The sequence below is a fragment of the Pinus tabuliformis genome, chromosome 5_1 (genome assembly GCF_031772625.1).
Source record: "Pinus tabuliformis cultivar Carrire ecotype Pingquan chromosome 5_1, CPIR1, whole genome shotgun sequence".
NCBI lineage: Eukaryota > Viridiplantae > Streptophyta > Pinopsida > Pinales > Pinaceae > Pinus > Pinus tabuliformis.
The window spans coordinates 847,745,713-847,771,049 of record NC_142305.1 but is presented as its reverse complement, the minus strand read 5'-3'; the positions used below and the strand labels follow the sequence as shown (position 1 = coordinate 847,771,049).

At 35.2% G+C, this 25,337-nt stretch overlaps 1 protein-coding gene and 1 pseudogene across 1 annotated transcript; both read right to left on the bottom strand.

The window, feature by feature from the left end:
• Positions 1-9,560: 9,560 nt before the first annotated feature.
• Positions 9,561-16,481, bottom strand: LOC149167512 (high mobility group B protein 9-like; annotated as a pseudogene).
• Positions 16,482-18,338: 1,857 nt separating this feature from the next.
• LOC149167511 (heat stress transcription factor B-4-like) lies at positions 18,339-19,651 on the bottom strand. The gene is made up of 2 exons (XM_089431546.1): positions 19,422-19,651; positions 18,339-19,053 (listed from the first exon to the last, which is right to left on the bottom strand). Exons 1-2 carry the CDS (start codon positions 19,644-19,646, stop codon positions 18,547-18,549), a joined length of 732 nt encoding a protein of 243 aa, XP_089287672.1. The 5' UTR covers positions 19,647-19,651; the 3' UTR covers positions 18,339-18,546.
• Between the last annotated feature and the right edge of the window lie 5,686 nt (positions 19,652-25,337).

Sequence of the window (25,337 nt, the reverse complement as noted above, 5' to 3'; positions counted from 1 at the left end):
CGCTTGACCTTGATCCAAAAGTTGTCTAAAAATCTGCAATAAACACGTATTAGCCTTCATGGTCAAGTGACTATACTCATTCATCCAATTAACATAAATATACTTAAAAGCATGCATAAACTATGAAGAATAGTGGATTTATGGAGAAAAATAGGAAAAATGAGCCTAATAAGTTACCCATTTCTGGGGCTCATCAACCTACGTACTAGTACATCAGCTAGCACAAGAGCTATGGGGTTGTAGCTCCCTTCCAAGAGAAGTTGGAAAATGAGAGAAGGTTGTAGCCTTCTGCAAGTAGAAGCCTGCATACTGGTATACGACTGCATGAGTACAAAATATTGTAAAAAGAAGTTTCTTATTAAAATAAAGATAGAGATAATTGTCGTAGGTGGTTTTCACCCACATTGGGTTTCCACCTTATATCTTGTGTTCATGTGTGTGATTATCTGTTCTGTTTTTACTACTCCTAGTTACTGTTTATATGGTTCTAATGCACAGATTAAAGATCAACTTATGAAGAATTAACTAAATTATAAGTTTACAGGGTATACGCTAGTTGCCTTATATACAATTTCATATACATGCAAGTTTCATTAACTGAAGTAGCATATATGAATCAGAACATGAAATGAAACATTATTAACTTGCTAATACTGATTCATCCCCCCCTCTCAGTATTATTTCCAGCATGTTCTTCAAGAGACAAGAAAGGTTATCAAAGAAGATGCCCCTTTTAAACTGGTGTAGAATTTAACAGGAGGAAATAGTAATCCATCACTTAACAACAACTAAGAATGTTTTGGAGTATAATGGACTATTCAGTATCTAATTGTACATGAGGGTAAAGGCTTGTGTTCTACAGGTGTTGAGGTTAGGAAGAAGGTAGTTTAAAGTCTGACTTTCCCAAACACCACAAGTTGTGTTGAAGTGTAGTTCCATATAAGATCTTTCGTACACAGATTATAATTCTAAGTGAGTCCAGGAAACTAAATTTTGTAGAAGAATGCTTACCTAAAAAGATATTTATGTTAAAGGCTTGGAGTTCAATAGTTCATATGATGAGATTCCATCTTGCTACATTCACATAAAATATTTATTTTCGCTTTCTTTAATTGATATTGATAGAAAGTCCTAAGAAAGTAATTCATATTCCATAAAATAATTATAGAGATGATTGAACCAGGCTACAAGAATTCATAGTTCATTCCATTGATCAAAAGAAAAACTTCTTAAGGAGGCCTTGAAAAATTTCATGCTTAGAATTGTTGTATGGGATCATTTAAGTAGCATAGTTGCTTATATTCAATTTCTGATACTGGAAAGTTTATAAAAACTAGATTTTGAACTGAAATCAAAGAATTATCACCATTCTGTTGCTATCATTTTCTATTGTCATTTCTCATGACTGAATTATATTGCCACATTCACAACAATATGTTGTTTTGATTGTCAATTTCTGTGCTTCAAAAGTTTTGCAAATAAAGATGCATTGATCTAATGACATGTAAAATTTGCTTAAAAATTACCTCAAAATACCTTAACAGTAGAGAATTAGCATCATTCATTAAAAAATAACTTGATATGTTTATCATCGCTGCAACCTATTCACTGTAGTAGTAGTATTCCACAATAATGAAAACTAAGGTGACCAATAAAATTGCCCAATTTGTAAATAACTTTTGCTTGTGGGAATAGGAAAATATTTGAGCTAGTATTTATTTCATGTTTTACATGGAATTATTGAATGACTTGAAAATCATACCTTTAATAAAGTTGAGCTTTAGCTAGTAAAAGTTGTGTGATATAAGTTACAAACCACCACTCCAAGTATCACTCTCTTGCTTCAGATATAAGAGTATCGCAATCATCCTCTGCCCTCGCAGGCGATAATTTGTTCCCCTGAACATCATTTCCCTCGTCTAGTCTGCTAGAAAGAGTCATTCCACTATTTGTAGGACTGGAGCTTATTTCATCTTGAGCTTGCTGAGTTGTTGAAAACGAAGCTGTGAATGTCCCTACAAGAGAGACCTAAAAGTTCTTGTCCCTCTACCACTACCATTGACATTACCTACTTCATGGACAGGAATTATAACAAAAGAACCACCACCAACAAAAGCTTCTCCTTGAATTGGGGAAATACTAGTAATATTTCCCATGATATTTCCAGAGCTTATTTCAAGCCCAAAAAATTCATTATTACTATTATTTGATGTTCCCAAAATACCCCATGAAGAAAACCCATTAATATTTCCACCTCTCCCATCCGATGTGCCACCAGAATTCTAAACCCAATGAGAGCTTTACCCATAGGATTGATCCTGCTCATACTCCAAGTCATCCGTGCCCATGTCTTACTTTGGTTCCCACTTCAAATTCGCCCTTTGCATACTGCACACTATGTAGAATCCTTAAAAATAATCTCTTGGGTAATTTTAATGGTGGGCATAGGGCCTGTGGAAGCTTTGGAGGCGAGAGGGAATTATAATATAACTGTAGCTTGTTAAGAATTTAAATAATATTTAACTTTTATATCTTATATTATTATTAATGATGGGCACAGAACCTATGGAAGCTTTGGAGGCGGGAGGGAATTATAACATAATTATAATTTTTTATGAATTTCCATAATATTTAACTTTTAATATAGTATGTTATGATAATATATTTTAAATGAGATTGGATATGATAATATACTATAGATGAAATTGGATGAGATTTAATGTATTTTTGTAGAAATGAATATTGATTTTGTAAAATATGTATAAATTTTACATTCAAATATTAATGGTGTTTTTTGTTAACTAGGTAAGCTAATAGGTGATTTAGATATTCAAGTATTTAAAATAAATGCACATTTTTTAAAGAAATTGTGTAAAATATTTTAACATAAAGAATGTTTTTTAGTATTTTTTAATAAAAAGATTTATGCTATTTTTTTTATTATATATATATTTTTTATATTTTCAAGTTTGTTAGAGATTTTTAAAAGAGTTGTATAATTTTTATGGACGATTGTTGTTTTCCATAGGTTTACATATTTTTTTTCTCTTATTCCATTATTTTTATCGTGCTAAATCCATAATTTGTTGGGGTAATTTGGACGAGGTCTGTGGTAAAACTAGCAACTACTATTATAACAACAAGAGTATATCCAACAACCAATAAACTAGATATATCAAGAATTTGTGAGACAAACATGAGCAAGTCTCCAAACAATGCTCAACAATAGAATTCAGATGATAAAAATGGCAATTGTGAGAATCAGACAGATGTCATGGGTAAATTAGGACAAATGTCAAATGCAGATAAAAAGGGTATTAGACAATTCTTAGCCTAACCAATTTCAAAAAGGGACACCTTTGGTGTAATTAAGGCTTTCCATATACAATGGATTAAAGTAGGGATGGGAGATTATGCTCATCAACCAATTAAAATTTATAAGTCATGTAAATAGAAGTAAATTATCTAAAATAATTAGTGGTAATTTATGTCCATGGGGAATATAATAGATGATGACAGGGTGTATTGTTAAGGCATTACGTGGTGTTAAGGTCACTAATTTGAAACTCCATAGGTAAAAATCTGGTCATCTTAAGGGCAGGTGTGGCCTGGGATAGGTGATCATGTCGTGTTGCAAAAGGAGGTGTTGGCCCACTCTCATTTTCGATAATTTTTTAACATTTGAATTTAATTCCTTGTGAATTTGATCAAATGATATAACCCTAAAGATTCTAATAAGCTCCATAATTCTAATCACCCTCTCGTCCAATAAGGAACTGTATAAGGAAGTATAAACTTTCATCCACTCTATGAAAGCTTTTGAATCCCCTATCACTCATAAGTTTAGATTGTTGAAGTGACACAATTAAAATGACTAACATAAATGACTAATTCATATTATTTTAGTTCTTGTTAAGTAGTCATATTTTTGTTCCTAGACTAAATTAGCCATTCACGTTAGTCATTTTCAGTAGTATTACTTATTAGCTAGTAGTATATTTTAACTCGAGACTAAATTAGTCATTTATGTTAGTCATTTTTAGTTGGGTCTCTTAATATTTCTAATTTTTTGTAGTATTTCACTTGAAAAAGTTGTGGTGACTAACTTTTTTAGTGACTTAGTCACTAATTTCACCATTTTCTACTAGTGAAATAAGGAAACATTTTATATTAAGGAAACAAATATTTGTAGTTTAAATGTTGTGAATCGACACTATAAATATGTGTGTGTATATATATATATATATATATATATATATATATATATATATATATATATATATATATATATATATATATATATATATATAGAAAGGGGTTACATTCATATAGTTGCACAACGAACATGGGACGAACTTAAATCAATTCCTTTTGGTACCAGAAAGTAATTGTCTATGTCAAGGGCCACATGAGAAAAATCCTAAACCACCTTACCACAAAATCGTCCAAAGGAAAAGAAGCCCTTGGTAGGGTTTGGACAATCATGTCCTCAAAGAACAAGAACCATGGTGTAGGGCTAATGAGACTTTTCTTGTAAAAATCTGATCCAGTAGCATCATGATGCCATAAGTGAGAACCTTGGACAAAATGAGAAGGAAAATATTTGATACATAATCACATGAATGAAAAAATCACACTTGCATTTCCACACAGTTAAGTGCATATTAAACACCTAGCGTGAAAGCATCAATGATAAAAACCTTATAAAGATTCGAAGAGAACATTATGCTAAGAGAAATAATAACATTACTTGTAAAGGGTGAAGTAAACCAACAAGCTAACCCTGGGTATAGTTGGAACGCTTGTAATTAGTAACAAAATTATATTATGAAATGCACTAAAAAAATTTGGAAAAAGGAAACAAAAATATTAAGCCATGAGAAAAAGTCTCCATTACAAAACAAACTGGAGCCACTCCTCAGAATATATGTATACTAATTTGTCATCTATCTAAAAATCAAAGGAAAAGGAGGAATGGTAAAACCTCATAGTTGTACCATATATGTTGACTGGGTATATAGAATAAAGTGGAAGAAAAAATATTATTAGAAACCTCATTTATATTTTCGTTATCCGATGATAAGTTCACCATATCCATTCCAACCGGAGGAACTAAAAGGTCTGTAATAGAGAAATCAGAAGACTTGGTAAAAATGTATCCATAAAACCCATGGACACTTATGCTTAGATATAATCATTCTTTGAGTCACAAAATTTTGGCCACTGGCCTTGGCAACCTCATAGGAGGAAACATATCAAAAGAGAGGCTTGAACCCTCAACTTACAAAAAGGGCTAGCAGAAACCCTTCATAGGAATGTCAATGGTGCCCTTACCCTACAAATCAAACCAATAAAACTAATTAGAGTAGTGAAAGTGAAATTGGAAGAAATTTATTAGAGAATATTGGAATTAACATTTTATATACTTGAGAAATGAAACAAACGAACTCTCTAGGGTAGACAAGAATCATGGGTACTGGAACCATAGGGTTAACCATAGCCAAAGAGCCAAAAGATTCAAGCTAGGGCTTGGAAGAAACCCTATGACATCAAAACCCTTGGAGAGACACTCCTCTATAGTTGCATAACCAAATGAAACTCAAAATAATGATGCCACAAGGGAAATATGACCTAGGGCTACCTCCTCATAATCACAACTATTGATGATCAACAAATGAATCACCACGTTAAACAAATTAGTATAATGGTCTTGTGAAAAACATGTGAACAAGGTCACATGGGCACTGATCCATATGTCATATGGACCATGCATGATACATTAAACATAAAGGGAAACAAAAATTATCCCACATGGGATCCAAATATTATGATATACCACATTCAAAAGCCTCATATAAAATCAAATTAAACAGATATGCATGCACTTGGAACTAGACTATCATACATGAGTTTCATATGTTTAATGATTTAATAGAGAATGGATTTATTACTTGAGTTTTGGCTATGAAGCTAAAAGGTACCTTTTTATTAATGATAACACTATAAATATGTATGAAGAATTTCCATGAGGGATAACGGAATAATTATAACAAAGGGAAATGAGAACCCAATTATAATGAAGAAAAAGATTAAGGTTGAAAGGAATGCCATTTTAATATTTTGTTATTAATGTAAGGAAACTAGGAAATCTACCAATCGTAGCTACATACAACCTAAGGATTACTTAGGAGATAAATTGAAGAGAATAATACTATTGGTAAGCCTAATATAGATTTTTTTTGTATGATGAAACTCAGTATGTTATAGATGGTATTAGAGTTGTATGTTGGAAAGCTAGGCCTAAGGGAAAACCACAAACAGAAAATTGAATGCCTATGTCATTACAAAATGGAGTTAATTATTTCTACCAAACATGGTTAAAACCTACGTAGCAACGAGTGAGATCTTTTCAGTGGATAATGCCAATGTTGGGAGGGAGATTCATTGAAAATACTTTCTCTTTCACTTCTAAATATCCCCTAAATACTAAATTTTAGCTTGAAGGCGAGGAAAACTATTACATGTGCATATGAAGAGGTGGCTCAATGACCATTCTATTAGGTGTCTTTATCTAGGTGGTTCTCACATGAAGGAGGGAACTTGAAATAGATTTTTATGAGCCTTTAGAGCATTCACAATGCATTTCCGAGAACTATAACTACCCCTTTCATAATATTTTTCTCAAAAGCTACTTTAACATAATCAAACCCAACTACAAAAAATGAATGATTTAGTAAGTTACAGGTTCAAGTGATATTTACATATAATATTTAATTCAATAGTTTTTAATGCATTAAACAGAAATTATAATTATCATTTTACCCAAAGAATTTTCTCATAAACAATTTATAATTTAATAATATTTTTAAAATCAATTAAGAACAATAGAAAATAACATAGTTAATTTGTTATACAAATTATGTGTGTGGTCCATTAAAATAATTAATATAAAATATAACTATATATTAATGATTTAATAAATGAAAATACAAATATGTTCTATTTGAAAGACCCATTAAATACTTTAACAATAATTACAGTAAACAATATATATGAAAATGTCCATATACAATAAATAAATAAGTGAGGAATTAAACACTATAATTATAATAAAACACTATAATTGATAAATGGATTAATAATTGAAAGTTATGACATCTTTTATGAAGATTATGAATGAAGTTCTCATAGTCTAATTAATAGATGAAATGGTTCTTTTAGGAGAATTTTTTTGGGTGAATTTATTCAAAATCCAATACAATTTTTTAAAACTCATATATCTTATATGGATGTGAGGTTTGGGGTTGCAGTATCTCTAGAGAATCCTTGAGAAAGATTGAGCCTATCTAGAAGCGCTTTATAACGTATAACCTAAAAATTAAAAGCAATACACCCTATCCTATTCTCCTTGTAGAAGTAGGTCTTTCCCCAATCAAGGGCCTAGCTATGACTAGGCTTCTGTTATACAAGCACAAGCTCAATAACATAGGAGATCATAGACTTCCTAAGCTAGCTTTAAATTCCAGCCAAAACCACCTAAGGTTGAAATGGGGGTGGTATAAAGACACGAGTGCCTGCTTAAACCATTGGGAGATCAACGAGAATGATGCATTGCAAAACATTAATAACATTAAAAATATTGTTACTTCTAAGTTCAAAGAAAAAATGTGGTGTGAGAAAGATTTAGCAGTTAAAAGAAAATTAAGTTATTATAAGAAGGTCATCAACCACACCCTAGAAGATGAAAAATATCTCTCCATTTTTACTAGCTCAAAGAGGAAAATTAGTATAGCGAAGATTAGAACGAACTCTCATGAGCTCCATAGTGAAACAGGTCATTGGGAGGTGCCTAAAACACCATGGATGGAAAGGATCTGCCATCTCTATGAGAATAGCAACATTGAGGATGAAATCCACTTCCTCTTAGAGTGTCCCGCGTACAACCACATTAGATATTAGTTTCATAATCTTTGTTGCAATACTGACCTCCCTAGCCTTCTACGATGTCAAAATTATAGTGAGCTTGGGAGGCTTCTCTCCAAGCTTTTTGAGCATAGGAATAAAATCTTAAATCAAACTAAATAACTTGTTTCTTTAGGTCTGATAGACCAAAGTTTGGTCTCAGTGGACGTTAACAATCATCATCATCATCAAAATTGTATTTAAACAACAAAAAATCACAATCTTACTAGAAAATTGTCTTGGTGGATTATGGTCAAGAAACCATTTCATCTATTAATATGGTAGAAATGTTATAATGTCATGTAATGTCATGTAAACAATTTGACTAGAACAAAATAAAATAATTGTTAATTATAATTATCAATAAAATATTCTAACTTGGTTAAATTACATAAAAATAAAAAGTAAAAACAAAACAAAATAAAATAAAATATAAAATTAATAATTATAATTATAATTATAATTATTAATAATTAAATAAGTTTAGATGCATTTTCACTCTCAACTCTCATGATGTAATTTTTATTTTTTTTTGAGTAAAAAGAGATTTGTTCTTGATTTGTGTTTGATAGATTTAAAATTAAAATAAATCTAAATTAGTTAAAAATTCAAAAAAAATACAAATATTTCTTTAAATTTTTTATTAAAAAATAATATTTTAGACAATTTTATTTCTATTTCTATTTAAATAAATCTGAATCATTAAATAAAATTTTAAAATAATACATATAAATTCTTTCAAATAATTTATATATATATAGTAAATAAATATTTAATATTAAAAATAAACTTAAGAGAAAAACATATGTATCATGTTCACTCATCCTAGTTCTACTGATTAGTACTTATTTAAGATATCCTTAATGAAGAAATTGAACTTCTTTTGTTAACTAAGAAAACAAGAAGGGCTGCAGAGGCAGCAAGTCCTTGCCCAATTTGGACAGACTAAAAAGTTAAGATCAGATAGCAACCTCCATGGTAGTTACTTGTAGAATGCTCCCAAACATATAAGAGATCCAACAAGGCTCCACCAAGTCGTTACTTTCAGAATGCTCCCAAACATATAAGAGATCCAACAACGCTCCACCAAAACCAAGTCTACAGTCAAAACCAGAGCCGAAGTTTAGAAGTACATGCAGGCTGCCTTTAATCCTCGATCCCTTATAATCCAATTACTTGCACTCCAAATATTAGAAAATTAATCAAGCCTGGCCAAATCCTGTCAAAAGATTATCTTGAGCATGTTATCTCAAAGAGAAAAGTCCTAGCTCTGCATCATCAGATTCTAAGAGTCTGCGATGTTACATATCATCTTCCCAAAATGGACTTTGGAAAGCATTAATCAGAAAAAACAAGAGTCATGAATTTAGAGTTTCTTTGATGATCTGTGCATCAATACTGGTCCCTCATCCTAGTTGCTTTAACCAGGTAAGTTACACTTGTGACCTTATATACTATACACCAAATCCAAAACAAAAATAGTCAACCTTCAGGTTGGAGACCTGAGACTATAAATACAACATTGTTAGTGCATCACACCTCTAGCCAAAAATTCTGTGGTCGACAGTTGATTTATCTGTGTCATCAGTTTTTCTAAGTTATGGTTCTAAAACCATATTCTTACAGTCATTTCCATGGTTGTTTTCATGTTCATTAGGCATTTTGGTTCCCACCAAAGACTCTTGTTTTATAGACATATCCGCACCAACCATGCGAGACTTATTAGATAATTGTGCCACTTTAAAACCATTGTCTTGTATTCCCACTTGTAAGGAAAGATTCTGGTCAGGATAGTTATTTAACAGGTTAGATTTATTATCCAGTGCTTGATTTGAACGTTCATTTGTTGTAAGTGGCACTCCTCGGTCTTGCATCTGCACTTCGGTATGATCTTCAAGCCCTTGATTTGAGCCTTCATTTCTAGAAACTAATATTCCCTTATCCTGGGAAAGCACCTTTTGTCTCTCTCTGTATTCTTCCATTTCAATTTTGTACCTTTCTTTATCCTTCAATCTAAGCTCCTAGTAAACCTACATCTATCAGATATTGTCAGCACAACATACTAAGAAAGACAAAACTCATTTTATTTTCAGTTTGTTACCGGCAACAATGAAGACTAAATAAATAGCCACAAAAATGAAATTCACTTGTATCTTACAGCTTTCGCTTCATTAGTCAATTTATTCCACGAGTCTCCAATCATTTTGTTGATCTCCCTATCCTTGCCTGAAATGCAATGCTTTCAATTTTGTATGTTGCTTAGCAAAGAAAAAATTGTAACCACTCCTATTTGGCTTAGGATGTTTGGGATCCCTCTTTTTCAGTTCATCCTTCCTCCTACAAAGTTGACGAGGAGGAACCCCTAAAGCTGTATCCCCATTATAAGAATTGTTCATGCAACTAGGTGCTTGCAAAAATTGTTCTCCAGAAAACCCTGCCGGCATCTCATACAAAACCCCTCTTAATTTCTCTGAACCAACCATCACAGTGATAAGATAAGCATTCTCAAATTTCCCATCAATAACTCCAGTCATGGGATGACCCATGGATGACATAGGATCAACTGCCAATAAAGAAAAAGGAAGGATATCTTAGTAGATATCACCAAGTCAAGGATCAAGCCTAGTTAATCTAACAAGCATACCTAACAAATTGCAAGATCAAGTTATCAAGTCAGACAACACTTCAAATTCTGTTGAAGAATGATTGTGCTGAGGTTAGGTGGAAACATCTCTTTCTTTTCTTAAGCGGAGGTTTAGCTTCAATAGAGAGTGTAATGGCAGGTTCATTAATATTCTTCAAGTGAGACACAGGACTTGGAGTAGGCAAAGCAGCTGAAAAATACAACAGAAAATATGAGAATACCTTCAGCACATGTGGTAGGAAACAAGAGGACATGAGAAACACAATGCAAGCTCAAACTACCTGGTGGGCGTAATGGCTAACCTTGTGCCCCAAAGAAGTAAACTTGCTCATAATGATAAAGTAAGCTAATATAGCGTTTGCGCAGGACAAAAGAAGCATTGGTTGTTGTTGGTGGGAAATTGAATATTGCTGTTATATCCTTCAATTTCCTATCTGTAATGACCTGCCAAACACAGGAAGAACAGGAGGATTAATCAATCCCTATTAGTAATTAAAGGGAATAAAATCAACCCTGAGGATTGGCTGAAACTAGTCACAAGCCAGACATGAGATATATATCCTAAATTGGGGAAGTTACAGGTTCAATCTCTTAATCTCTGCGAAGTGAGGTGCTTGGCACTTGGGCACCGGAAATTTTCCCTGATTACCACCCATCAATGGTGGTGAAGCCTCCAGGGTTTTCCAGTGATTTGGTTATAAAGAAAAATAAATTGAACAAATCAGGAAAATCAAGGAATCCACAAGATTACACCAACACATGAAGAATAAAACAAGAAAGAAAGTAATCAGTTTTCTTCATTCCAATCATGGCTCAAAAAGTGTAGTCCTACAAACATGAAATAACATCTACTTGACTTTCAAGTGGGGTAGCCTGAGTTTCACACAATCAAAGTTCCATGAGTTTCAGAACCCTGGCATTTTAAAGCAACCCAAATGCTCGGAAAATCAACTATAGTTCTGGATTGGTCAGAAATTTAAATTGTTAGGTCACTGGATTCCAGCGAGGGAGGGAAGAATGCTACATGAATAGACTACCCCTTTAGCACTAGGTGTGGGAATGTAAGGCAGCACAAAGATTCTAAGACTTGATAGCATATGAGTACATCTCACTCTTCATCACTAGCCTTCATTGGAAGGACCCATGAGCTATACTTGGTGATAAGTGGATGATTAAACAAGTAGGGAAAAGCACATGGGACCACATGCAATTATTTGGCATCTCCTTCAAGTGGAAAAGGAAATACCAAGAAAACTTTAGTGAAGATTCAATAAAACTGCACCTAGTTGAATTGTCGATTACAAATCAGATTAAGCAATTTAGTATTGTGCTCACTGCTAACATAGGCACATTTAGAAAAGAGTTGGAACTCTCCAGATACAATGGGTGCTAAAGAAAATATGCTCGGTGACCTAGTAATGCAAAGTTGTATGGTGTCTTTTTTTGTGCTTCGAGAAATATAAGTTGTATTCTTGCAGGATGGAAATTTATTTTAAAATTTAAAAAATTTTGCTAATCTCATTAGTCTTTAACATGTAAACTGTGAAATATTTGGCAATATTTACTTGACCAGTTCTTCTGTCAAGTTATTTAGAAAGATAAATCCTACCCTTTGACTCCTACCACAAACTGATAAATCTAGAGTTCTGGAAGCATTCACATCCTGTTCCATCATGTGCCAAAGGATTCCAACCATTCAAGTACTCTAGAATAATCAATGGAGTGATAGATTTCCTTCCATAATCTTTCGAATTATCGATACTTAGTCCTGTCTGTTGTCTCGTAAGCACTGCTAATCTTCTGTTTTCATCTTTGAAACCATGAGAATGTGAAAACGGTTGCCAGGATTCCTCCACCTATCAAAGCAATCGTAGCCACAACAATGGCAATGCTTGGGGTTTTAAACGTTTTGGAGAAATTTTGGCAACTTCTTGAGAAATCTACAGATTCAGGAATTTTCTGCAACGGAGGCACAGAGAAGTCTCCAGGAGATTTGGTAGTTAGATTTGGTGCCCGTGAGACAAAAGTTTCTGGCCTTATTAATGGAGAATTTCCACTACACATTGCAAGCCCAACAAAATCTTCTCCACAGAGCTTTGAATTTTTTCCATACATGAATCCTTCTTGCATACATTTAAAACCTGCAACATGCAAGAGAAACCATAATATATCAGCCCATTTTTGGCATAAAAATACATTGGAAACAATCCTTACATTCAAACATTATAATTGTAGCCAGAAAAACGGGGGTCAACAGCTTGGGTAACAGAAGGACAGTTCATCAACATTTTGCATTTGTGTGGGCTAATATCTGTAACAATGCATTGTATCTATGGTACATTGACTATGGACAATAGTAATGTAAAGGTCATGTGAGTTAGATGAATTTAATATGCATCCCACATTAGAAGGAAATCTTACATTCAAAGTTTCAAATTGTAGGTGTAGAGTTCTATCAAATATTCATGTTTGTATGTGCCTATATATGTAATGGTGCATTGGATATATTGAATATGGACTCTAACAGCCTAAACACAGGTGATTCCAATGTGCACCATTTTACCAGAACCAACCTTACATTCACAGATTCAAACCTATCGATTTTCTATGTTTGTCTGTTCTTAAGTGTGTTATAAACTTATATATGGGTAAAGTTGTATTAAATCTAGATGTTGCATTGGGTGCATCCAATATGTACACTGTCATAGACCCATCTAAATTGTGATATGCACCATAAATTCTCGTGTTCAAATAGAGGATGTAATGACCCATCAACTCATTTATGCATGACTGTGTAACAGTGTCTTAAATCTAAATAGTGCATTGGCTTTATTGAGTGTGGACACTAGCACAGATCCAATTAAACTTGGGTGACTCTGATGTGATATGCACAACATTGAGGTTGCATAGCACAGATCCACTTAAACTTGGAAAACTCTGATGTGATATGCAAAGCCTTGAAGTTGCGAAGCTTGAAGATGCATCAAATTGAGGGTGAGGTGTTCTACTAACTCTGTTTTTGTGTTATTGACTGTACATGTAAGGATGCATTGAATCTAGATTGTATATTAGTGGCATTGAATAGGGACACTAGCACAAACCCATTTAAACTCTGGTGAAAGCACAAACCCATTTAAACTCTGGTGATTATGAGGGTGCCTTTCATATGAATTGCACATCAAGTTTGTGAAGCTTGCAGATGTATAACTTGAATTCACAAAAATGGCTAACCTATCAAATTGTGGAACTTGAGATGTACAAAGTCAAAATATCAGACCCTTAGACCTAGTTTTAAATAGGTTTGTGCTACTAGTAATCCTATAGTGTCCCAAGTAAACAACAAAACGAAGATATATCATTGCTAAGCCAAGGCCATACAATTTTTTCCCCTTGTTTAAATGTGTTATTTGAGCAAAACAAATTTTAGATAATATTGTTAATCGTAGATGTGCAGGGCATAAGATACATGTCACCTTGAGGAGTTGGTATGGGCCCAAAAAGTGAGTTGAAGCTGAGGTCCAGCCTTGTCAGCAGGGTTAGCACTCCCAATGATGCTGGTATTGCACCATTTAAATGGTTGTTTTTCACGGCAAGAACATTGACCTTCTTTAGAGACCCCAACTCCATAGGTGTAGACCTTGTCAAATTGTTGCAGCGCAGCTGGAGTGCTACAAATGCAAATATGTGTTTGTTTCAATCTTAGTTAGCCCAACAAAACAAATGCTTTCCTACTTGTTTATGTTAAAAAAAGACACAAATGTAGACTCTGTGTGTTTGAGGTAGAGTGTATACCTTACAAGGTGGACATGGCTCCTAGCTCCTTGGGAATGGGACCAGAGAGCCCATTGACATTAAGATAAAGGTCCAACAACTCAGTTAAGTTACAAATATCTTTGGGTATCTCCCCTCCAAGGTTGTTGTAATGCAAATAAAGTCCAGTGACGCCAAATCCGCAACTCTGACAGTCCCCGTGTTGGTTTTCATATGGATAAACTACGCATTGATAAAGTTAAGATGATCAGGGCAAAGCCTCAACATGATCGATTACGCAATTGATCTAATTATACACTAGATCCATTTGGTTTCCTTGGAACAAAATTTTGAGCCATGGATCCGAGACCAAGATGACTACAAACCCCACCATCTTCGATAAATTGGTCAACAATCCACTGCCCCCGAGCCTTCAACTCTATTTGCTCTACCTCCAAGGCTTCAAATCTTTATATTCTTTGCTTTGCTTTGCTCTGCTCTGCAATGGTAGGGAATGAATGGCTGAAACAAAAGCAAATAGAGGCCGTTGCTCCGTACAAGAAATCCACGAAAGAAAAAACCCACCTATGGTTTGCAAAAGAGAAAGTTGAACTTGCAATGCAAGGGGTAGCATTTGAATGCTCAAACAATGAAAATATATGAAAAAGGGGAAAACAAAATTTTATAAACCCTTAACATAAATAAAGGGACAAAAGGATAAAGAACAAAAATTAAAGGAGAAACTCACCTTTTGCAGAGGGTACTGACTCTGCCATTTCTCCATGATGCCATAGTAAAATTTCAAAGTCAGAGAGACGGCATGTAAATTAAAAAGCAAAGGAAAAAAAAATTCTTACAGTTTGCCATTGTGCCACTTGAAATACCCTTTGTCCACTGTATGCACTTCAAAGAAAAGAAACTATGAAATTTGATGAGCCCAAAAAGATATACATAATTGAGCATCACTATCGCAAGGTCAAAACTTGTAACATAAACTTTCAGATAGAAAATAAGTATTCTGTCAAACAAAATGACAAGATAGATAAATCATATTTATATACGCGATATAGAGATATTGAATTTCAAAACCTGGGTTGCAATCAGGGAAATTTTAAACAAAACAAGCTATAGCTCTGGTATTCATAAAAATTCAATGATCGAACCCCAATATTTTCGATGCCGTCCGAAATTCTTATTTTTATGATTTAAATAAGTTGAAGATCGAACTCTCAAAAAAAATTTCTCAGACAGTTAATTGGTAATGAAAATATTATGATATCCTGTCTAATCAATGATTACAAAATAAGCGGAAATTTGAAAACCACTGCATTAGAACACCAATTGAGAAAATGTACTAGTTTTTGAAAAGGCTAACAATATATGCAACATACGCTGCAGAGACATGGACTCCACCGCGGAATGAACAAGGCCAAGGTTAAGGCGGCCCTCAAGGACAGCACAAGGCTAAGGAATGAATAATGTTGAGGTTAAGGAGGGCAGAGTTTTGATAACTGGAACGATGTGACACATAGCCCTCATGGTGGGTCCCACATAGTTTTTTGTGTACGATGATTACTATGCTATGTGTAGTTGTAATTTATAAAATTTGTATTTGCATGTGCTACACGTGCATCCTGCCTGACAGAGAGGTGTAACCAGAGAACAATTGCCTTGAAGAAACTCAATTGCCAAACACAAACACATAGTTTTTCACACTATCAATTCAGCGAGTTATTCTGTTCGTTCAGCATAAGTACCACCAGTAGCACTTGAAGCAGCGACTTATTCTATTGATTATGACCTTCGTGATCGAGATGCATCACTTGAAGCAGCGGCTTATTCTATTGATTATGACCTTCGTGATGAGATGTAGTAGATCCACCCACAGATCTATCAGTTCCAGTTGTTGATCCGGTTGTTTAAGCCATTTAGTAAGTGGATTAAGCTTTTGACTCTGTTCATTATGCTGTTGGTGAAGCTGTTGATTAAGCCAAAGATCCATAGCCATACCCCGTAGCAGTAGATCCTTTAGCTCGAGCATATCCATATCATACAGTTCCATATCTCGTTTCAGAGCTAGTTGTCGTTGTTCCAATTTCAGTAGAACCAGCAACTCCAACACCATCTATAGATACATATCCACCAGCACCAAAGCAAGCAGTTCAAGTAGTTCTCTGCTGCAACTTCTGACTCAACGCCCAAGACTTTGGGTAGTTGTATATTCATGAAGAAGACCAAAGACGTGTTAAGGCCAAGCAAATTCTGACTCAAAGCCTAGTTCAGTCATGAAGAAGTCCAGGGATGCGTTAAGGCCAAGCAAAGTCTAGACAGGATGGAGACCAAGCTGTCAGCCTGTTGAAAGAGCCCTCCGTTCTTTGGTGACCTGACAATGGTGGGTGAGTTTCCTTCCAAAATCGTAGGTCCAGATTATAAGTAATAGCAAGGACGGCTAAGTTGTTTCTAGTTGCAGCGATTGTTGACAGTTTATTGTGATGGTTAATAGCTCTCCCTGTTCTGCTGTTGCATAGCTCTCCTCTACCAGCGCTCCTTTACCCTGGAACCTCGATTGTTGGTTAAGCCCTGGAACCTGGTTAAGCCCTTCTTTATTCAACGATATAAGCTTAAGAAGGCTCTATACAATATCTGCAGGCAAGTAAATGATACAAGGTCGGTTGGTCTCATGCAAATTACAATTTTACAATTTTAACACATAGGCAATTTTGACACGTCACGGCAGGCATGGTGTCAAGGCATGGTCTGAATTTCATCTTATACTAATACCCTTATGAGCTAGCATTTATGAGCTAGAATTTAATGTTATCGACTAATGTAAGCATTAGTTCAACAATTTCAAATTGCAAGCAACCAGTTTCAAAATGCGTCAAAATGCAGAGCAAATAGATATGGTTTTGCCTCCCCACCTTGGTAAGAGGCCAAATAAGATGGTAAATCCATCCATGTTAAAAAACTTTGATTTTAAATCAAGAGCAGGGACTAAAAAACAGGGCAAAATAGCTCAAGTAATGCTAATTGCATCATTTTCGATTACTATAGTCCCTAGCCATTGCCAAATGGCAAGGACTAATAATAGAGAGACATTTGAAAAATTATATCAATACACGTGATTTCATACCATGCATTGCAGCAAAAACTAAAATATAGATTACGGATATGAACATTACATTTAATAATATTGGTTTTTTTACCTATATTCTTTTTATATTTAAACCATTTAAAAATAAGTTTTTTTTAATGTGAATTAGTAAATGATAAAGAATATTATTATAAATCTTTTTTTATTTTGATAAAATTTAAAAAAATTATCTAAAATGTTTGGCGTTTTGTTTAAAATTTTATTTATTTATTATTATTTACATGCTGATAATTATTATCATTTATTTAAATTAAATTTATCTTATTAAATTTTATCAAAGTCGAGAATTATTTGGCCTGTTTTAGATTTTTTTATTAAATTTGATGAAAGTTAAGGATCCTGTACGGATCTGCTCCTATAGCAGGCTTTGTGGGCTCTCGAAATTGGCTTTAAAACAATTGAATTGATCCGTAACATTGCAATAAATATCAAATAGGCAATAAAAATATCAAAACCAATTAACATAGGAAATGTATCCTGCCATGGTGGCGTTTCCGTTCGCTAGAGATCAGAAGACTGCATGCAAGTCTAGGTGAATCAGGATACAATTTTCATCATAAAATGGAAATTTTAGTATGATTTTGAGAAAATTAATTGGATTGGAAAGTTGAATTAGGGAGCTACAAAATTTTAAATATTAAATTTATTCATAAGTTATTAAATTTATTTTCACCATTAAAAAAATACAATTCATTTTTACCATTAAAAAATTTCAATTCATTTTTACATTAAAAAAAATTCAAACACTTCTAAAATTACATTTCTTGAAAAGAAATTCTTACATAATATTCTACCAAAAATTAAAAACTATCCACCCAATAAATTGTGGCGTCGATAAACAGCGCCTGTCCCGTTGGAAATGGCTGTGACTATTCTATCGGATCTATTTTATACGGTCGATAACATTAATCAGAGAAGCATCAAAGCCACATGTCGGAGAGACAAAAGGCTCAATGAACCAAGAAGACTGGAAAAATATATTATTCATCCAATCAAACAGTGAAACAGTAAAGTAACATAAAGGCACCCTCTTTTCCTAACAAAGACGGACTCCAAACAGTTCTGGAGGGTTCGTATTGCTCTCCTCTGCAACATCTGTCATGAAACAGCTACTACGACTCTGCAAGCTGTCCATTTTTCTATTCATGGCGTTGTCGAGTACTTTTGATTTGTTCAGGTCGATGAAGGAAGGCAATCTGTCCAGGAGCATTCCGGGTGTTGTGCCCAATAAAGAGCGTGATATGGCTGCGCATATATTCTGGAGGCGGGCAATCTCCGATAACAGCAACGAATTATTTCTTTTTAGTATCTCGTTCTCCTCCGACAGAGAAGCGGCCGCCGCCGGAACGCCGGAGTGTGGTGGTGTGGATGGTGAGGTAGGGATTAGTGATAACGTTTTAGCATGCTCCACCATTCGAGATGCCTTCGTTGCAGACGTAGTGCAGGACTTTCTTCTCTGGATATGAGAGAGGAGTTGCTTCTGGCCCTTCCTGAATAACTCGTGCGCAAACTCGGAGCGCCCTCGAACTACCTTTCGAAATCCCTGCATCATTGAATTTAAAAAATATTTTTCAAAATCGAGGCTTCTGTATTGAATTTTTCTTTCAAATCCCGTAGAAAATTGGAATCGTGGATTACAATTCAATTTATTTTTATTACCAATAAAAATCTGATCTCCGTTCATCAGATTTTCATCATTCATTTGTCCTCAAAATAAATAAGGCTTGATAATTGGAAACCTCAACACTAAAAACATAAAATCTCAATCACCAACCTTATCAACTACATTAAAACTATATTTCTGATATAATATAATCTCGCTTTTTCTTCCTGAAAAACTACATTAACACACCCACATTTTGGGTTTGCTTGCATTAATGATGAGTTACATTAAATTGAAAGAATACTTACATAAGTATTGAGCTGTCGAATGAAGCTAGCGAAATTGGTATGGTTGAAATAACTCGGCAGTATAGACGTGGAGAATTCTTTGGGGCGCCATACCACGAAAGTGTTGTTATGCTTTCCCCATGAAACAATGCGGTCTGTAGAGGGATCATCCACGAAACGATACGTCTTCACCAGAAAAGGGGCGGCCACGAGCCTCCCTGTCTCCCTATCACAACTCTCTTCCATTGCGATTGTACTGGCGTTGGCAGCTTCTTGATGTGTAGCAGTCCTGCTAACAGTATTTATAGTGTGACAGTGAGCGAGCGAGTGATCTCCTTCTTTGTCCATGGTATCTTCTATTCAAGACGAGAATTGAAGAAGGTCATGTGGTACACCAAAAAACAGTACAAATCACGTGACAGTTGCAGACAAATTTGTCATAATTCTGAAGTGTTGACACTCATTATCGGGTACTGTCTTCCAAACAGGCACGGACTATATTGTTCTTCCTTAGCGATTTCGAACAGTTGCATTGAAGTTTGACGCTTCAAGTTTTCTGATTTCTATCAATTGCATTGAAGTTTGATGGTTGCAGATTTCTAATTTTCGAAATGTAACCAATGAAACCTAGCCATTCTGCAGGTTCGTATACCCTGAAACGAAGGAATGAAGGTATTTCTCGAAGTGTAGTGTAACTTGAGTCAATCCTCATAATGTTTGTTTATACAAAACGACAGTCCATAGAATATACTTTCCCATCCAACCTCATGGAGTTTGTTTACACTATCTACAAAACGACAGCCTATAGAATCTGCAATCTGCTCCTCTCTCTTGTGAAATGATGAATATTGGCCGAGAGCTTATACAATCCGCTCTCTCTTATGAAAGGATGAATATTAGAGCGTTGTAGTACTGTAGCCATATAAATGTGGTGAATAAAGTACATTTATTTTAATATATTTTAATAAATTATAAAATTTAACAAGCATGAGTTATATTTTAAAAAACATGTAATGATATTTTTAAACAGAATTATTTTCATTTTGTTATAATATTATGGATCAATACCATGGTTTATATTTAATATGACATGTTTATTAATTACTTAATTTGAAATAAATTAATTTAAAATGTGTAATTAACTTGGAGATAAATTTTAACCTTATATATAAATATCACTATGAATATTCTTACATATTCTATGAACGTTAAGTATTTAGCATCAACCTAATAATTATTAATAGTTAAATTATAATTTCCTCGTATTGTTATTATCATTATTATTTTATTAATTATAAAAAAAATTAATATGAGTTAAATACATATTAAAAAATATGTAAGAATATAACCATAAAGATTTACCTCTACATTATCACTTAGATTTTTAATCTCAATAAGCTTTGTTATCATGGGTCAATACCAAGACTTACTAATAACACACATTCATATGGTCTTCATTTCTAAGATATAATGCTTTGGAAAATCACATCTCATATTTTGCCACACCTTTAGAACTTCTAAGTGAATTCATTATCAAGATAAAAAAACTGGAGTCCTCTAACGAGGCAGAGGAATTCCCTCGACAGCCAAAAGTGGGGGCAAAAAAATTTCAAAAAATCTTGTAGAGGCAGTGTTTTTATGGTGGAAATGGATTCAGCACCATCAAAAATGTCTAGCTAAAATTTTGAAGTTTAACAACTATAACTTGGATTTACAAAAATCCTTGCCCGATTTTCTCTAAATAAGACCGGAGTTTCCATAACCTTCCAGGGGACAACTCCTTAACCTCGTTAGAATACCCAAAAAAAAATTAATATATAATTTTCCAGAATCATTCTATCTCAACGTAATGCTCCTCGTGAAGTGTTAATCTTGGTAAAATAGTAAATTTTACTGTGAGCTAAAACTCTGTTTGATAAGTATAAAAACTCTGTTGTTAGTGTTGTTAATTATTATGACAATTAATTGTGTCATCACTATTTAATTTGAGTATATGATTAATTGTGGTTAATAACTGTTGAGGTAGTTAAATAAAAAAACCTAACTACCTTCATGAGGCAGTTGAGACCCGAGGAGGAAAAAGGGGGGAAATGCCAAGTCTGGTTAGGATCAGATGGCAGGAATGGGGAAGATGCTATGTCTGGTAGTGACCAGATAGCATGGTTGAAAGGAAGAGATTTCCTGAATCCGCTATGTCTGGTTAGGATCAGATAGCGAGACCTGGCATAGCCAGTGAGATTGCAGACAAGAGGATCTGCAGAAGTGCTTGGGGGTGGAAGATCGAGAAGGATCTTCCTACGGACGGGAGGTTGACAAGCATTACGAACAGGTTTGCTGCTAAACAGGTATGGCTTACTAAGCATTTTAACTGTGGAATCCTTTTATGGTCTTTTGTAAGCGAATAAAAATAATGGAAAAGAAATCTATTCATTTCTTTAAAAAAAAATCTAGTTTCTGTGCAACCGGCAGAGACAGAATCTGTATCTTTCAGTCAAGAATACAAGCATAGAACATATCGAACTGAAAAAATCTGTAGCACAGGTGGTAGCAAGAATATTAAACAGAAGGAAACGGTAAAACCCTTCTCTGTAATCAAATGCAAGCGAAAAACGAAAAGAAATCTAGCCATATACAGAATAAATAGCTTCCTATTCCGAATCATAATAGCATTAATACAATGGACTATCCAAACCCTCTACCAAAGAAAAGTGCAAGCCGAACACATCGTCGGCGAAATAAAACACAAGCTCTGGAGCGACAACATTCCTCCGCCATTATATAACTGAGACATTTGACTGAAATATATATGCATGCGGAATAAGACATTTACAGACGGATACATCCCTGTCACTGTGGAACAAAAAAAAGAACCATTAACATTATGCACGCACAACAGATATTAACAATTTGTCCCGGCTCTGAAAGTGTCACCATAGCTGAGCTTAAGCATGTGCTTAGCCAGCAGGGGCTCTATTACCGAACCATTATTAGAAAAGTACTAACCATAGAAAAACTAATTCCTGTGTCACAATAACAATTTCGTAACTAAAACCAAACCAAGGAATAGTATTATATATATACTGTAAACATCGTTTAACAAGAAGCATTGTCTGTGCTCAGGAGCGTAAACCAAATAATGAAAGACAGTTATACAACTTAAGCCCGGCGTACATCGCCTTTGGCGGTGGTTCCGCCTGAGTATGGGCAAAGAAAACTAAATGTAATGTAGCCACCCAAAATGGGAATGAGACATAAAAACTTTCCAGCGAGGAAACCCTTGATGTATGGTGGAGGGACTCCAAATATAAGAGCAGGACCCTTGACTTTCCTGTTCAGGTGAACAGCGGTTCAACCATCACCTTTGGAAAAGTGAAAAACAGGTCCTATGGTAACGCATGGCTCTTACCTGAGGTTGGATGGCAGAGGAGTGGAGCAGACTCCCCACATTGCTGGCTAGCCGTCGAACCACCCTCCTGAACACAACAATAAAACCATGAATTTAGAACTTTACATGAAAACGCCGAGAGAAAAGAAAAAAACAAATTAACAGAGACTGTAGTCATATCTGGAGCCGCGAAGATTGCATCTGGCAAAACACAAGAAGGATGAGAAGCGGGACTTGAATAAGAGTGATTATACCTGAAACCGGGAAGAATGGCAACAGCATTCTGCTGTGCACCGATTACCTGGAGACGAAAGGTTCAGGGTATGGCAAAGCGCCACAACGCTGTAAGCATCACACAGTCGTTCCACAATGAAACAAGAAACAAGCCGAAAGGAGAAACGCTTCTTAAATATTTCAATGCTTCCTCTGCCTCGTGGCTCAACATTAGCCCTCAATCTGGCCGAACCTGTTACCATCGTCCGATCAGCAGGAAAGAAACCGAGAAAAACAACCGCGAATTGGCAAGTTCGAGAAGTCAGGCCGCATGGCGTTTGGAGCACCGGGCACGCTACGACACATGGCAGCTTGATGGCTAACCGTTCATCAACCCAGATGGTCGACGCATAGCAGACCAGTTGGATGAGCGTCGGAGCTGGTCAGAATACCACCGCATCAACACCCTCAGGGATATAAAGCAGTACATAACATAGTAATTGCCATAAAGAAAACATTTATGAAGGAGAACCGTTCACTGTACCTGGAATATACCTTGGATTTTGTAAACCATATATTAGAAATTCGCCACATAATAAAATTACCCAGCGCATAAACATTACCAAATCATGGGTATAGGGGAAATTATTAACCCTCGCATGAGCGGGTGGATGTATTCAAATCATAACGTTTGTATTATGTTAAGTAAAAACTTTGATTGTATTGCTCAGGATAGTGGTCTATTGTAATTTGTCGGGCGGTGCAAGAAATTCCATATGATATACATATATATGCTTATTTGTATGATGGTAAAATAAAAAATAAAAAAAATTAGATCTGTAATGGTGTGTGACAAATTGGTATCAGAGCCAAGGTTTACAACTCTGTGACCTCGGGTAAATTTTAATAAAACAGCAATGCATAAATAGTGTCATGGCAAACAAGTTAAGAGTATACTGAAATATACAATTACATCTGTTGAATGAGCTAATCTTGTACAGGTAACAGCGGAATGAGGAGAGCAAGTAGCGCTCGTCATGGAAATTTGGATCAACCAGATAATGTTGCTCATCCTCAGGGTTATCCTGAGTTATGGGTACAACTGGGAGCAGAAGGCCGCAATACTGATTTGACAATATTGAGGATAGTCCAGGAGCTGAAGGAAAAAATGGCCCGTTTGCGTGAGGACAACGCAAGATTAAACATGGAACAAGAGAGGATTCTGAAAAGTTTATCTGATAAACAACATCAACAGCAGTCTCATCCTAGGCCTGAATAGACACGAGTAACAGATGAACAAAGCTATCACACTGAACAGGAGGAAGCAGAGGAAAGTGTGGAGACGCGAGGAGAGAAGTCTGTTAACGCTTCTGAATATCAAACTCCAAAAAGACCGCGAATAGAATTATAAGGGGAGTTTCGGAAGATTAAACCACCTCATTTCGATGGGGAATCAGAAGAAGCTGCAGGGGCATGGCTAATCAATATGAATAATTATTTCCAAGTGTACGAGTATGATCACCATCTTAAGGCACGGCTGGCTATATTCCAGCTGCAGGCCAAGGCCACATTATTGTGGGAAGAGGTCTAGATGGTGTGGGGGGTGAGTGAGAAAGATGTGACTTGGGAGACTTTTCAAAGATACTTTAAGGAAAAATACCTGACAGAACGCTTCTATGATGAAAAAGCACGAGAATTCCATGATCTGCGGCTTGGGCAGCAAACCATAGATGAGTTCATAACTAAATTTACATCCCTGCTTCGCTATGTACCGTACATTCGAGAGGAGAAGGCTAAGGTGCAGCGGTTTGTTAGCAGCCTACCCCTGGCAATGCGAGAAAGAATTGAGTTTGATAATCCGAAGACGATGGATGAAGCGATTCGGAAGGCTAGACTATGTTACCAGCAGAGCAAACAAAAAGGAGAAAATTCTGGGAAGCGCTGGGCAGATAAAAAGAGCAGCAGAATGACTGTGGGAGCTAAGGGAACTCGCAGCAGCTTTCACAAAGGATTCTCGAAAGGGGCCAGCACTAAAAACCCATCAAGAAGTCAGATCAGATTTAAGCCACCTGCTGAATCTAAATATAGTGAACAACAGGTTAGGATGGATAATGAAGGCTCAGCTAGGCCACCGGTTCAGTGTTGGGGTTGTGGCGGACCCCATTATATTAAAAATTGTCCTCATCGGAAGGAAAGTGATCAGTTGTCCCAGATTTACGAAGCTTCTACGGTGGGAGATGTGGCCCGATCCATGCCCAGAATAAATGCAGCACTTGAGGATCGACAAGCCGATTACCAACCAACAATGATAGAGTTTGAAGGTAAGATCTTTGATCGAA

What these genes read in the sequence shown, in the direction of transcription:
- LOC149167511 (XM_089431546.1), bottom strand. Translation starts at nt 19,646, where the DNA reads ATGGAAGAGAGTTGTGATAGGGAGACAGGGAGGCTCGTGGCCGCCCCT. An exon ending in TTCGACAGCTCAATACTTAT is followed by an intron (nt 19,054 to 19,421) that starts GTAAGTATTCTT and finishes TCAATGATGCAG; the next exon opens with GGATTTCGAAAGGTAGTTCG.